This window comes from Geospiza fortis, unplaced genomic scaffold (genome assembly GCF_000277835.1).
Source record: "Geospiza fortis unplaced genomic scaffold, GeoFor_1.0 scaffold69, whole genome shotgun sequence".
In the NCBI taxonomy this organism is placed as follows: Eukaryota; Metazoa; Chordata; class Aves; order Passeriformes; family Thraupidae; genus Geospiza; species Geospiza fortis.
The window spans coordinates 113757-130270 of record NW_005054555.1 but is presented as its reverse complement, the minus strand read 5'-3'; the positions used below and the strand labels follow the sequence as shown (position 1 = coordinate 130270).

The window sequence follows — 16514 nt, the reverse complement described above, 5'->3', positions numbered from 1 at the left end:
AGGAATTTTATTGCATTTTCCTCTTTCAGGTCTCACTCTGAGCAAATAACCACAAAAACCAGAACAAAAAGAAGGATCAGCAGCATCTGGGAAGGATTTGCAGGCAGTGGTAATGTCACTGTTTGATCTTGCAGGAACATGAACAAATCTCCACATTATCACCTCCTACTAGAAAATGACATTTTTAGCTAACCCTGAGCAGTCAGGAAGTGGGAATAAAAGGCACCATGAGCAGCATGGGGTTTAATCCCAGCTCCCTGCCCAGCAGTGCACTCATCAGATCCATATTTGCCAAGGCAGAGTAAACAAAAGCTACCTCAGCACTCAGCCAGGCATTAATCCTGCCCCAAAAGCCTCCACTTGAACTTTCCAGCATTCCAGCTGTTCCTTCAGTCCACAAACCCCTGGGAAATATTCACCTGGGCACCAGGATCACCCAGAACTCCACCAGAGAAGACAGGCTGACTTTCCAAAGGATTAGGCAGGGCTGATGGAAGCTGTTTGCCAAAATTCCTTCATCTCCAGCCCAGCAGAGCAGTAAAATTATGGAATTTTTGCCTCAGGAAGAGCTGTCTGTCTGTCTGTCTGTCTGAGTGGAAACCCTCAAACTCAACACATCAGGGATGGAATGGGATGAGCTTTGAGGTCCCTCCCAACCCAAACCAGTCTGGGATTCTGGGAATTGCTGCCTTCACAAAGCAACATTCCCTTCACCAGCTAAGGTTTGATTCTCCAAGCAAGACTTTTTCCCGCCTTGGAATGAGTTTGTTTCATCCTCTATTTTTACCTGTGTGTACATAGAAAAAAAATACAGAATTACAGAAAAATCAAAGACTGAGTGGAGACCTCAGGAGGTCTCAAGTCCCATGTCAGACTCAGAGCAGAGTTAAATTCAGATCAGATGGAGCTGTCAGGATCTGAGAGGCTCCAAGGACAGGGATTCTACAGCTCCTCCAGGCCAGGCATTCCCACTGGGAATGGGCTCTTCCCTTATTTCCTTGCAACTTGTAGGTAGGAGCAACTGGAATAATTTTTGAACTGATCCAAGAAATCTTCTTGAAGAGAACTGGCTCCCAAACAGGTTGAAAAATGCTGAAAAACCCTATAAATAAAATCTGCTCCATACTCAGCTATCTCTGGTTCCCTTCCTGCACACAGAATAAATAATCTGTTAATTCTATAATTACATTTCTCCAGAATTCTTCGACACAAAAATATTTTGAGCAATGCTTTCCAAACAGAAAAAGAGAATTAAACTCCATCCATACCTGTGATATCTTAACTGCAGACTCCCCAGGAGCAAGGTGGTTGGGTTTGCAGACCACCTGCAAGTCATTTTAGTCAGGTATCCATCAGTCTCACAGGAGATATTAAAATCCATGTCTAATTAAAAGACATGAAAAGCTCAATTAATAAAACACAATGGTTGCTACAAAACAAAACAAAACAAAACAAAACTGTGAGGAATTTTTGAAGTAATTTGAGACGGGACTTTTGAATTGGTTTTGATGATGTGGTTTATTTTTTTATCTTCCACATAAGTAAGAAAAGTGAGTTCAGCTCACATCTTTATAGCATAGTTTAAAAAGTCACAAAACTCTTAGTTACAAGATTTTTTAAAGAGTTATTGACTAATAAAACACTACCAACAAAAACATTTCTGTTTTTGACTCAATCTTTAAATATTTTGTCTTATAGGCATATGCTACAGTGTAAGCTTTCTTAACTAATCATGTTATAATAACACACAAACTTACAGTGCTGCACTCTAAATTTCTTGTTTACTTTTATAACTACTTCTATTTTTTCTATATCTTAAACTCTACAACTCTAAACTTTCTTAGCATGCCTTTAACTATAAATCCATATCCTCGCTTCTAACACTTAAGCTTAGAAGCTTTTTCCAAAGCCTCAAATCGAATCTTGTGTTTCATTCTAAGCTTTAACTGTTTTACCTTTGTAACTACTTTTATTTTTTTCTATATCTTAAACTCTAAACCTCTAAACTTTCCTTTATTTAATGTGTCTTTACGTCAAACTATAAATCCACAATCTTGCTTATAACACTTAAGTTTAGAAGCTTTTTCCAAAGCCTCAAATCAAATCTTGTGTTTAATTGAGCTTTAACTTATAAACCCGAAGTTCTGAGAATTCCCTACATTTCAAATTCCAACACAAAATGAAACAAAAAAAAAAAAAAACATAACCAAAAAAAAAAAAAAACATAACCAAAAAAAAAAAAAAACATAACCAAAAAAAAAAAAAAACATAACCAAAAAAAAAAAAAAACATAACCAAAAAAAAAAAAAAACATAACCAAAAAAAAAAAAAAACATAACCAAAAAAAAAAAAAAACATAACCAAAAAAAAAAAAAAACATAACCAAAAAAAAAAAAAAACATAACCAAAAAAAAAAAAAAACATAACCAAAAAAAAAAAAAAACATAACCAAAAAAAAAAAAAAACATAACCAAAAAAAAAAAAAAACATAACCAAAAAAAAAAAAAAACATAACCAAAAAAAAAAAAAAACATAACCAAAAAAAAAAAAAAACATAACCAAAAAAAAAAAAAAACATAACCAAAAAAAAAAAAAAACATAACCAAAAAAAAAAAAAAACATAACCAAAAAAAAAAAAAAACATAACCAAAAAAAAAAAAAAACATAACCAAAAAAAAAAAAAAACATAACCAAAAAAAAAAAAAAACATAACCAAAAAAAAAAAAAAACCCAAAAAAACAAAAAAAAAAACAAACCACCAAAAAACCCAACCAAGGGCAATAAAGGATTTTAAACGGGAATATTCCATCTTTGCTATGAAAATGGCCCCAAAGGAGAATGGAACGTGCCCTGGAGCCTCACCTACGACATAGAGCTCGGCGTAGGCGCGGTGGCACTGGCGGCTCTGGTGGCAGCAGTACAGGGCGCTGTAGAGGAAGCTGCCCCGGGGCTGGGTGGCTCTCAGGTTGGGCAGCGTCACTCGGCTGACGCGGCTGCTCAGCACGGAGGTCTGGCTGGCCGGGACCGGCTCGGCCAGGTTCAGCCACCACACCAGCTCCCGGGACGGCACGGGCTGCGAGCGGTTCCGGAACGTGCACAGAAAGGACAGGCTGGAGCCAGCGCGGGTCACGGTCCTGGCAGGGAAGTACAGCACTTGAGCTGCGTGGAAAGGGGGAAAAGGGGGAAAATCCATTGAGGGTTGAAGCTGAACCAGAAAATGTAAAAGCAATTGTCAATAAAATAATAATAGATAAAATAATAACATGATTATTATTGTTGTTGTTGTTATTATTACTATATTACATACAATATAATAAAATAATCTTATATCGTATTACATTATTATATTATCTGTTATATTATATATTATGTATCATTATATATTATTATTACATTAAATAATTATATATTATATATTATGTATTATATAATAATATGTGATATAATAATATATTATACTATTATATAATAATAGCATATCATTGTATTATTAAATATTGTAATATAATAATATTATAATAATGATAAACCAATAAATAATAATATTATACTAATTAGAATAATAAGAATAATAAGAATATTTTTATATTATTATTATTGCTATTATTGCAGAAATGAGCCTTGGACTGCCTCCCTCCATACCTAAAGTTTCTGATCAAAATCTGATTAAAATAATCTTTAATATCCCCAGGTTACACAAAAGGAAAAAGGGGGGGGAAAAACCACTGAAATTGAAAATGGAACCAAAAAAACATAGAGGCATTTGTCAATGGAAAAAAAATAATAATATAATAATTTTTTAAATTATTATCATCATCATCCAGCTGTATTTCTAACTTTCCTACTTCTTAATCACTATGAACAGGAGCCTTGGGCTGTCTCCCTCCACACCTGAAGTTTCTAAACTCTTCTTTAAATCTTTAAATCTTTAAAATCCCCAGGCACATCTGAATGAATAGAGCAGAAAATCCCTGGAGGGTGCCGTGCAAGCAGCACAAGGGGAAGAAAACACAATGAATCCCTCTTTCCAGAAGCTGCTGTTCCTCCTCCTCCTCCTCCTGAAGTCAGCAGGAGATTCAAGTCCCAAAAACTGGTTTTACACTGCAATTAACAGCAAACTGTAGCAGTGCTCCAATGCAGGCTCAAATACACTGAATTTTCCAATGATTTAAAGAAGTTTAAACTCAGCCCCCATCAGTAAGGGATTCAGGGAAGACACAGATGAAGCTGGAATGGAGCTGTTTGCAAACACCCCAAAACCAGCCTTAAATCCTTCAAAGGTCAGGTTTGCTTCCCCCACTGAGGAACCAGGCAGAGATTTGTAGGATTTCCCCCTGATTTCCCTTTCTCTGTCAGTAAAGCAATTTAGGATCTGTTGTTTCAGGTTTTATTAGGAAAAAAGCTTTTTTCCCAAGGTTTAGTTCTTTCTTTGGTGCAGGTGCCTATATAAAGAGTTCAGAGAACTCCTGTGGCAGCACAGACCAAAATATTCCCAGGGAATTCTGAGCAGAGCATGGAAAAATACAACAAAATAAGCAAGAAGTCAGCTTTGCACTGCAAAACTCAGCATTACAAACCAGGCTGGACTGTATGAAAAGCACATTTGATTTTGCTCTGGGCCTTCGGTTCAGCTACAAATGCAAAACCAGAAGTGAGAGAAAGCATCAGGAGAAAAACCTTGAATTGAGGGGAGGTTCAGGGCTGCCAGCTGGAACTGGAAATGGAAAAGCTCTGAGGAAAAGAGCTTTGTGTGGGTGTGGGCAGGTGCTGCTGAGGGAGTGCCAGCCCCACAGGTGTGCTCTCCAGAATTCCTAGTGCCAGCCTGGCCCAGCGAGGGAGCTGAGCCTCAGGCAGGAAAGGCTCCCACAGGATTTCTCATCCCAACTCAATTTCCAACACGAAACCCACAAAACCAGCTGGAAAATCAGCTTTATCCCCAACCCTGCAGGTGTCCTACCTCCCAAAGTGAGGTTGTAGGGTGAGCTCCAGTCACTCCAGAAGCCTGGAGCACGGAGATTCCTGCTCCTCACTTGCACTGAGGATGGAGAGTCCAGCAGGGCATTGTCCATGGCCACGGAGCTTTCCAGGGCAACCTGAAGCATCTGCTGCATTGTCCAAACCCATTATTGTTGTAAAATGAAACAGGAAAAGAGACAGAAGGAACATAAATAAATTGTATGGAGTCAGAATTCCCTGAATTTCCTTTCATGCCTTCTCTTTCAACTCAGTTTTTAAGAAGGATGGGAGTGCTGAGCAAATCAATTTGTTCCTTAAGAGACAGGAGATAACATCCTTATACTCTACACAAGGATTTTCTATGTTTTTAGGTAGCAAGCTGGGTTAAAAATCTTTCTTCTTTAAATTTACTGTCAATTTGAGACTGCTGGAAGTTGTATAACTCTGTGGAAAATTAGTTGTTTCATTATGGGTTGCTAATTAACAGCTGCTTGTTATTCCAGAGCCACTTGCGTGGTAGGAAGAGGAAAAAAACCCCTATTTATAATAAAACTTATAAATATTAAACACAGATGAGTTACAGAACATATAGAATGCTGAAAGAAAATGGATTTAGACTTCACAGAATCCAGGATTTCACCCAAGTAGAAAAATGGGAGTTTGTTTGTGAGAGCCAGCAGGAGATGGGGCTTCTCTCAGTGGGGACAAATGTAAAACCCAGCTTTTCCAGGAAACAGCAGTGAGATAAACCCAGCTCCTCCAGGAAAAAGTAGCAAATCAATCCCAGCTTTTCCAGGAAAAAGCAGTGAGCTAAGCCCAGCTTTTCCAGGAAAAAGCCGTGAGCTAAACCCAGCTTTTCCAGGGAAAAGCCGTGAGCTAAGCCCAGCTTTTCCAGGAAAAAGCAGTGAGCTAAGCCCAGCTTTCCCAGGGAAAAGCAGCGAGCTAAGCCCAGCTCCACCAGAACAGCGCCACTCCCAATCCAAGGCCCAGGGGAGCGGTGGCGGTGCCGGGATTTGGGAATGCCCCAGCCCCGGAAGAAGGCACGGTGCCTCACCTGGCTGTCCCCGTGGCCAGGGGGAGCAGAGATCCTCACTTGGTGCTGCAGAGGGAAGGGCAGCGGGGCAGGGCTGGACCAGCAGAGCTTCACCTGGCCCCTCTCAGCCAGCTCCAGGTGCAGCTTCACGGGGGCCTCAGGCTTCACTGCACACAAATTCATCCACAAGTTAGCCCCAGCTTCACCCAGGGTGCTGCGTTTTACTGAGATAAACTCAGACTTAAACTCAGTTCTCTTAAACTCAGTTTCCAAGAGCTGCTCTACTGCATGGCAGTGTTGTGTAATATCCCTGGAAAAGTCACCCTGGTGCTGTTGCAGTCATGAAGAAATGCTCTTTGACTTCCCATTTCCCTTAAACCTGCAGGAATTTCTTCCCTCTGGCCACAACTTTTCCCAGTAGCCAAGCCCTGGCTTACCTGCCTTGCTGGGAAGAGGGAATGAGCAGGAGAGGGGTGGGAATGCTGAGAAAATCAGTTTGCTCCTTATAGTGTACAATAGGATTTCCTAAACATTCCTATCCTTCCACAGGGATGATGGCTGGGAAAGGAGGTGTCCAGGAGAGTGAAAATGGAGAGTCTGGATATTCCCATGGGGATGAAGGGAGCTCTGGATGGGAAATCCTCAGGATTCCATTCCCTGTACAATGCCAAGGAGCCAAGGCCCTGCTTTTTCCTGGTACTGAGACCTTGGCTGGCCCTGTCCTCATTCCTGGCCAAGTTTTGCCCACGGAAGAGTAAAACCCTGCAGAGGCTGAAGGGAAAACATTCCCAAAAATCCTGGGCAGTGGGCAAATGTTCCCCTCAAATCCCATCTGCACTGGGGTCCAGCTCTCCAAGGGTCCCATTTTAGTGCATTAGTGGAATGTCACTCAGTTATATCAAATATCTCTAATTATTTTCAGTATAAATCCACCACACCAAGTCAGATTTTATTTAGTTATTTATATCAAAAATCTCTTATTATTTTCAGTATAGATCTACCACACCAAGTCAGATTTTATTTAATTTCTACTTCTAGACCATCTCAAAGCAATTAACTTCAGGAAGGCCAGCAGGGAGCGATTGGGGAGGAAGCAAATAAAAGTCAGTGGCTTTGCCATCACATTTCCCTGAATCAGATCCCACAGATAATGATGGTTGGGATGCCACCTGCTCCACCATCAGCAAATAAAATCCACGTGGCACAAGCACTCAAGAGTTTTACATTCAAAATAGTTTTAATTGAGCTAAATCTTGGCAGAATGTATATTAATATTGTGCATTTTAAAAACATGCTTCACTAAGCAGAGCTAACTCATTGTGTCATTTTTAAATACTGGCAGACTCCAGCCTGAATTTTTAATTTTTTCCTGCAGCATCATTTCAAACCAGCAGGATGAAAAATGCCACCTCTCATCTTCCAAACCAGCCCACCCAGAGATTTTAACTGGTTCTGTCTGCAGAGCACATCAGTTAGGAGGAAGTTCATAAAGTTCCTAAGTTTTTAAGTTAATAAGATGTTCATAAAACTTTAATTTTTTCCCCCTGCAGCTGACAGCTCCTGCCTTTATGAAATCTGCCCAAATCTGCAATAACTGGGCACGTTGGATAGCAACACATCTCAAATTCATCATGTCAGGAGAGTTTGAGCTTGATCAAACACACAGGAATGTTTTCCAGCTTGGGGTTGCATGGGTGAGGGAAAAAACATCAGGATCAGAGAGCTGCTTGGGAAAATGGGTGGGATTTCTTGCTAAGCAACTTTGGGAACAGTTTTTTAAATTTAATTGAAGCCCTCAGCAACAAGCTCCACCACTGGGCCAGTCTTGTGCACAGAGAGGTTCTGATTGGAAAGGAAAAAATAAGACATCACCAATTTTTGAGTGCTTGGGCTGTGCTCAGTGTGGTTTGCACTGGAGCCCAGACAGGGATTAGGGAGCTTTTCCTGCCCTGTCTGTGCCCCTTTCCCAGCAGGGCCATCCTGCTGCTGTTGTGAAGCATGGACAGACAACTCTTCTACTAATTAAAGTTGAAAAGAAGGTACATTTATTACAGTGCTGAAAAGAGGGTGTGTTTAATACAGTGCTGAAAAGAGGGTACATTTATTACAGCACTGGACACCTGGGGAGTAACGTCCCCAAGACATGTGTAAAAAGTCACAAACTCCTACTCTCTATTTACCCAAAAAGGTTTTCCATATTCAGATGGTTTCCAGGATGGTTTCCAGGACACCAGTTACATAATCATGTACCCTCTCACTTTGTATTTTAATTAGCTGGACCTCCATTAGGGCTGTGCAATTGTCCTCTTTAGTTGGGTCGGTGGGCTCTGAGATGGGTCAGAAGAGCCCACCATGGGAGGTGGGCTCTGAGATGGGTCAGAACACAAAGAAATGGGTTCTGACCCAAAGAAATGGGTTCTGACTCATTTCAGAACAGTAAGTTCTGACTTATTTCCTTTGAAGAGGAAGTAAGACCTCTTCCTCATGGTAACCTCTCCACCCATGTCAAGCTGGCAGGGCTCCTTGGCCTGCTGGTCCCAGTCCAAACCTCCTCTCATTCTTAGTTGTATTTATGGCTCCTGCACTCTTTCAATGCTTCATACCTCACCTGGCATTCCCAACCTTGTTTCAGTTATCCCCATGTGGTATCAATTCATTTCCTTGTTAAACTCCAATCCCAATGTATGACCTTTGCTGACTACACTTCTAACCTAACCCTCGATTCATTTAAGCTCTCAGTTAAAATCCATCATTTTCACTCTCTCAGCTGCATTCCCAGCTCCACCCCTTGGCTCAGCGTTCCACAGCCAGGGGTTTCAGCCATGCTCACCAATGTCCGTGGGCTGCAGGGCCATCAGGGGCGACCCCAGGGCTGTGCCCCCTGCCACCATCTCCAGCCACAGCAGGTAGGTGTGGTTGAGGCTCGGCGTGGCCACCAGGCACTGGCAGCTGGCCTGGTCCCTGCAGTCACACGGAGCCACCCTCACTGTGCCCTGCAGAGAGCTCGTGGATGCAGCCCCCAGGGACAGCTCTGACCTGCAGGGGGAAAAACAAACCAGGAAACAAAACCATTATCTGTATCTCAATAGGCGTGCCCATCTGGATATAGTTTATTGATCAAAAAATTAAATTAATTAATGAAAAAAAAAACTTTGCTGCTTCTCCCTTTTTAACTGGTTTTCAAGTAATGAACACAATTCCATTAGAGAATTCTCAGATCTTTTTAGGCACACAGTGTTGCTTCACCTTCCCATGGCAGCTCCCTGCCCTCCCAATAGAGATGAATTCCTAATTCCCATTCGTGAGGCACTGAAATAATGCCAAAAAATTTTAATGTTCCCTCCAGCTCCTGCTACAATTGAGCATTACAGGGAATATTATAATCATGGAATGGTTTGGGTTGGGAGGGACCTTAAATCCCATCCCAGCCCCTGCCATGGACAGGGACCTTCTCCACTGTCCCAGGCTGCTCCAAACCCATCCTTGGACACTTGCAGGGATCCAGGACAGCCACAGCTTCTCTGGGAAATCCATTCCAGGGCCTCCCCACCCTCCCAGGGAACAATTCCTTCCCAATATCCCAATATCCCTTCCCAATATCCCAACATCCCTTCCCAATATCCCAATATCCCTTCCCAATATCCCATCTGAATCTTCAGAACCAGCAGTTCCCAAAGCATTCTTCATTCTCATCTCTACTCTTCAGGCTCTCCCAGAAACCCACATTTATGGAATTCTGCAGGTATCCAGTGACTAAAGCCTCCCCAAGGTTGGGAATTTAATAGTGCAAATAATTTGAGGCCAAATTTCTCCCAGCAGCAAAGCCAAGACAAACCCTGACAGCTCAATCACCTCGGATTCTTTCCTGCTTTTCACGTTTCATCCTTACCCAAAAAAAAAAAATAAATAAAAAGCTCCTGTTTGGAATTGTTCTGAAGTGATTTTGGAATTATTTCTGTCCAGTAAGGGTTTTGTTTTACTAATTCAGAGAAAGAAATGGAAATTCATGGAATAAGAGCCTTTCAGTACATTTTTCCAATGGTTTTATAGCTGGCATGAGTCACTGGAACACTTGGATTCAGGCAGGGCAGAGATCTCTGCATTGGAGGAGAGGGAAGGACGAGATCTGCTGCTTTATTTTTTGGGTTTAGTCCATTTGTTATCTGCTCCATTTATCTGAGAGCAGAGCACAGGGAACTGGCCATGATTCACCAATTCCATTTCCATATCCTGCCCTGCTTAGAGAGGAAAAGATCAAAAAAATGAGGAGAATTATGGAGGATGGGAAGAGCTCAGGCTGGGACTTCAGGGAGCCACTCCTGGATCATCCCAGCCCCACTCCCCCCATCCCTCACTGATCTTTCTGCATCTTGGGATCCTGTGAGGCTGGAAAACCACGGAATTTGGGCAGCCCTGCCCTCCCAGCTCCTGTGCTCTGCAGGAACAGCCCCAAGCAGGTCCATGTCAAGGTATGGTTTACATTTATTAATGCTCCAGACAGTCCATCCTGACATTCCTACAATAATTCTCACCAGGACTCGCAGACTTTAGGACACGGGAATTATGCTGATGGTATCTGGCAGACACAGAGCTCTGAAATTACTTGGAATAATTTGGTTTTTCTAGATGTGGCTCCGCTGTTTTCTCCTGAATTTCCTTTCAAAAACTTTGCAGAATTTGCTTTGAAGCGTCTCTGCCTTCTCCTGTTGCTCACAGATTTTATTGGTCTCCAAAAGCCACAATCAATCCATGAAAACAAATTTCTTTCTTCAAACCACGTCTTTGATCTGATCTATCTGGAAAGTGGTTACCACCACACCAGCCCCTCATCATTCCTAATAATTATTTCAATTTTTAACCATCCAAATGAACTTGTTTGCACCAAAAAAAAGCAGTGTAAAGGGAGACAAAAGCTAAAGACCTCCTCTCCTGACTTATTAACCTTCACAAGCTGAGGAGAGGTCAGCTCCTCCACACAAATCCTGTCACAGAGAGTTCTTTTAGCCAACACATTGGAAAAGAAACACGTAGGAAGTCCTAAATGTTTTATATTTATATTCAACCCCCTTCAGAAGGTGATGCTTCTCCTGCTAAATTCATCTGTGGCCCCGTGGGGAACTTGGAGACTTTCAATTAGATGTTGCAAAATGTCCTGCCTGAATTTCAATCCTGTTCTTGTGATTGAAAAGAAAAAGTAGAACTCCTTTTAGGGCAAATTACCTGAATTTTCAGGAAAGGTCCATCCCAACCAGGTGGTTGTGAAATAGGGTCACCATTGTAACTCTGCTGTCACATTATTCCCATACCCTTTCCAAGCACTGCCTTTAATGGGAAAGGATGGAGCAAAGCTGTCTGGGGCTTCCAGGATTTTCTCCATAAATATTTCCCAATGTTTTTGATCAATGGTAGCTCTAGAAAAATCTTTATTTGAAGAAGCTGCCCCATGAAACTGCAGCAGATCTGAGGCTGCTGAGCTCATCAATCTCTAATGAGAGGTTGGTTTTCTCTGGCTGGAGAGGCTCAATGCACAACTGATTGCATGATTTATCCTTAAAAAACATGGGAATTTAGGCCCAGAACTGGAGGAGAGCCTCCCAGGTACTTCAAATAAGTCCAAATACGAATGCAGCCTCATGAGCTCAAAGGGCAGATGATAATCAGTGCTCAAAATGAAACCAAGGGGATCCCTGAGGATGAAGATTCCAGCTCATGGAATTAACCCTGGGCTTTACAGCATTCCTGGGATCAGACAGCTGGAAAGATGTTTGGTAGACAATTAACCCAACTTGTCTAATGAAGCTTTGGAATAACCTTTTCTCTTATTTCCTTTTCTGTTCTTTTGGAATAACATTTTCAAAGCCCCATCCTCTCCCTCACTTGAGCCTGTCACAGAGCACTATTTCCAAGCAGGAAAACTGTGGATGTGGTAAATAAGAGGAGACTTCTCTAATGCTGGGAAAAAAAAAAAGGAAAAAAAGAAAAGAAAAAGCTGTGAGAGACCCAAGCTTTTCTCTTGTAGATTCTCCTGTATCATTATTTTTGTGCATTGCCCTGCATGTGAGAATCCTGGCTGGATCTCCAGACTCCCAGGGAGAAACACATGCCAGGAATGCATATTTTTAAAACTGGGAATGTTTTCAAGGTATTTTGGCTCAGGAATAAAATGCTAAGGTATCAGAGAGCCAACAGGGAAAGCTGTCACCTTCCCAAAGGTTGAAATGCTTGTGCTTGCTGCTCCCCCAGAACACAGGGACCCTAAAAGGAAAATATTAATATGCAATGTGGGGAGGGAAATGAGTTCTCCAAGGCTTTGCTTTGCTTCTCATCTTTGCAGCAAAGAGAAATCAAACAGAGACCCTGCTGAGTCCACAGAGCCTGCTCTCCTAAATGGCATGGAACTCACTGAATTCCCTTCCTAACACAAGGAACCTCTTCAGCCCAGCTGGGGCTCCAGGCTGGTGGCATCCCAAAACAATTTCCATACAGAGATTTCTGCACTGGGATCACTGGCAAAGCCTTTCCTGTGCAGCTGAGCCTGGATGGAGCAGAGCAAAGGCAGAGCTGCTTCCCCCACAAACACCCATGGAATGGTATTTCAGGAGTCACAGTCATGAGGAGCACTGGAAATGGGAACCCACCTCACCAAAATGGGATTTAAATATTGTGTCAGCTGAACAAGCATATTTATTCCTAAATAATACATTTGGGTTCTGCTCTGGCTACAGGGATGATTTGTGCCAAATGAGACCTGGCTGTTCAGGAAGTCCTCTATAAATTCAGCTAATTCAACTATTTCAGTTTATCCTGTTTCATCAGGAAATGAAGTCTCTGTGTGTCTCCTCAAACCTATCAATAATCCACAAAAAACCAGGGTGGTTTCATGGTATCAAACAGATCTTTTTGTAACCAATGTGTAGCAGACCTGCCCATCCCACAGGCAGGAGGATTCCATCTCTCAGCATTCCAGGGAATATTCACCACAGTGCCAATGAGATGACAGCAGCATCTGCCATTGGATCACATGTAAAGTACCACAGTTACTTCAAGAGAGACAAGATTATGGTCAAAAACAAATAAAAAGCAGAACCAAAACTTTAAAATTAAGAAATTCTAACAACAAAGATACCTTAAGAAGTCAATGCTGATTTCATTAAAATATTTTAAGAAACATGTGAAGGACAGAGAAGGGGGACTCTCCATTCCAACTACTTTTCATTCAAATAACCACAAACTTTCCATCTTATCCAGGATTACTTTTAGACAGGACAAAGTCAAATCTGCAGAGCTGAAGCTCCCACCATGCTGGAAGCTGGAATGTTGATGTTTTAGGAGATGCTTTCAGTTTTCCAGAGGGATTTAACAGTAAATCCTGTACTTACCCAGAGTATAAAAGATTCACCTTCAAGTCAGCTCTCAGGTCCAGCTTCAAAAGCTGCAGGTTACAAACCAACAGGTCCAGCCTGCCTCTAACCCAACATTCCACGTTCCAGCTCCAGTCTGGACAAAAGAAAGGGATCACACATTTCTGAACTGCATTAAAACAAAATAAAATACCTGGATGGAAGTCACTCACAAAGAGAGGACAAGGAACAGATCTTCCTGAAAGTGAGGCTGCACCACAGATGGAAAAATATTTATGAATAATCTGAATTGGGCACCTTAAACACTTCCAAGGCTCACAATCCACATGGTTCTGCACTGTCATGATTAAAGAAGGAACATTTTTTACCTGGATTTAGGGACAAGGCTGCAGGGTGAAGAAAAATGAAGCTGATGGTGGTTGTTGCGTCCTGGGAAGTGGCACAGCCCCAGCTGGGGATTTGTGGAATGAAATTCTACCCACTGAGGTCAAGGAGATTCCTGGCAGCAGGATGCCAGCTCCGTGCTCCTCAGAGACAGGAGGAGAAAAAAATCATTGGGAAAAAAAAATCCTAATCCATGTACAGACATTTACTGCACATTCACTATCTAAAGCCTCATAATTCATGTAGAAATGATGCCATTTGCTCTCCATCTCCCCTGCCTGCTGATGGAGTTTAAAGCCCACATCCACCAAAAATATTTAAAACATTCCTCACAGTGTCTAAACTCCTTTGAAGATCTGGGTTTATGTCCTCTTATGCAGTGCTCCATATTTTATTCACAATTCCCCTGGAAAGACAGCCAACGTTTTTTATTCCCTTTTGAAACTGTGCTGTACAATTCCTCCACCTTCCACTACATTCTGAGGAAGGATTTTACTCCCTGAGGAAGAAATTTACCTCTCTGAGGAAGGATTTTGCCACACTGTGTTGCCTGCCCAGGATAAAAGCGAATCCCCATTAATCCAACCCACCCCTCTCCTCCCAAACAATAAAAAAAAAACTAAATATTTTTGGAATAATTAAGTCCTTGTGCCCTTGAGTGCTAAACCCACCTATTTTCTGAGGAGCAGAGAGATTTATTTCTGAAGGAATAAACTTCCTTGCCTGCATGCTTGCTCTGTACAAAGAACAATCAATGTTGCTGGCACTCCAAAGGCAACACAGAAATTTTTCTTCATTCATTAAATGCTTGATTTTGGGTGCTCCAAGTTCTCTCCTCAAACCAGACCAGCTCCCAGCTGAGAAAGGGCTCAGAAAGGTCTCATTCAGCAGCACACAGGGCAGTGTGAAATTCCTGGCAGGAACTGGATGGACCATGCAATGGGCAGCTGCCATCTGAAGGAAGTCTGCAAATGTAAAGGGAAAAGTATTGGAAACAAAAGGAAAAGTTCATATTTTTGAACAAGTAAAAGGGAGTGGTTGATGTGAAACAGAAAGAGGTAAAAATCAGGTTGTTTTGGGGGGTCATTCCCTGAGGTAAAGACAAAATTAATAAAAATATCCCTTCTAGGTAAAGACAAAATCACTAAAAACATCCTCTCTGAATGGTGTCACAGGTGGCAGATTTCAGATTTTACCCCACCCCCTCTGCACCTAAACTTCTGTTTTCTCAATCTCTTGAAAAAAGGCAAGGCCAAGATTGCAGGTGAAGCATCTCTTTGGGATAAATTGGCTTTTATTAACCAAAACTGCTGTGAATCCTTAGCTGGGTGTGAGTCTCATCTCCCCGTGGAACAGATCCCCTCCAGCTCTTTTAAAACAGCTCCATTTCAATACAAATATAATCCTGTTGTAAATATGAGACATAGTCCCACTGTAACTGTGAAATAAAAAAGGACAATATTCCTGTGGGTGCAACTGCACAACCCCAGGGCATTATCTGGGAAGTGAGAGGCAGGAAAATGATAATTTTTTTTTCCATAAGACTTAAAATAAAACCACTCAGAGCACATTTGTTGATGTCATAGCTTGAGTCGTGCTCACAATGGTTGAGAGAAGGATGAGCAGGGAAAACACTGTAAAACACTCTGAATTTACAGATTAAAGCTCTGCTTACAGCAAGGCACAGGGGCATGGGTGCACTTTGTGTTCTGCTCAGGAAGGGCAGAAATTTTAAGCCGTTCATTAAATAGAAATTAACTGATGCTCTATGCCCTGCCACAGCCAAAATAAGAAATACCAGAATATCTCTGGCACTGTTTGATTAATAGAAGTTCATAATTCTCTAGCACAGAGCACGCGTTAAATAATACCAAAATATGAAATGAGAGCTCTAAAGAAAAGCTGCTAAAACCAGGAGATGCAGAGTTTTATTCTGCAGAGGGTTTTGCTTTCCCTCCACACAGATTTTGTGCTGCCAGGCTCCTGCAGGGCTCTGCTCTTCCCTGCTCTCCCACTAAACAGAGTTTGTGCCTCTGTAAATCCCAGCTTCATTAGCCTCCAGCAGGAGGAGTGGAGCAAACAAACTCTCAGGCCATAATCCATGATTAAAAAAGGACAAAAAAAGTGACACAGAGCAGGACAGAGAAGCAGCACTGTCCCCAGCTCATCTCTTTTTCTAAGGAACTTCCCCCTTGTGTATCACAGATCATCTCAAGGGATTAATTAAATCTTATAAAGTCAAAAATGTGCTCAGCCCCTTTCTTCAGAAACAGAAAAAATGAGGTTAAAATGACCCAGAGGAAGGCCTGACTTGCAGTTCTGTCCCCAGAGCAGCAGGGCCATCAGATGGTGACAAACTGCCCTGAAATGCCAGGAAATCTCCCTGGAGCATCCAGGTTTTCCAGTTAAAGCTACTCAATATGTCCAGATCACAAAAGGTACTTCCAAGAATTTCAGCAATGCAGTATTTGATACTGAGTGGATAAAAGTATAGAGAGCAAGATAAAAAGGTGTTTATGTATATAAAAGGTACCTAAATTTAATGATTTATTAACCTTTTTTACTCATATTTTGTAAAAATAACACAAATTTTCCAAATAACTCCACTGGATTACAGGATCTGCTTTCTCCCTAAGCACCACCATCAAAACCCTTTAAATAGTCCTTATTTTAATTAAAAAAAATAAAAAGGAAGGCAAATACCAGCTGTCCTTGCAGAGCAGATGCCAATATTGTCAGAGGCATTTCCCAGTTTATTAATGCAGCATTTGCAGTGAGCT

General features: G+C 41.7%; 1 protein-coding gene across 2 annotated transcripts in view; it reads right to left on the bottom strand.

The window, feature by feature from the left end:
* The window catches only part of LEPR (leptin receptor), a 30137-nt gene that overhangs the window by 9997 nt on the left and 3626 nt on the right, over window positions 1-16514 (bottom strand). For both annotated transcript variants that reach the window (XM_031064068.1, XM_031064069.1), the window contains exons 3-9: window positions 14406-14699; window positions 13369-13486; window positions 8820-9025; window positions 6011-6156; window positions 4958-5105; window positions 2863-3159; window positions 1269-1383 (exon numbers count right to left, since the gene is read on the bottom strand). In XM_031064068.1, coding sequence (XP_030919928.1) covers window positions 1269-1383; window positions 2863-3159; window positions 4958-5105; window positions 6011-6156; window positions 8820-9025; window positions 13369-13486; window positions 14406-14699 — 1324 coding nt within the window. The remainder of the gene's footprint in view (window positions 1-1268; window positions 1384-2862; window positions 3160-4957; window positions 5106-6010; window positions 6157-8819; window positions 9026-13368; window positions 13487-14405; window positions 14700-16514) is intronic.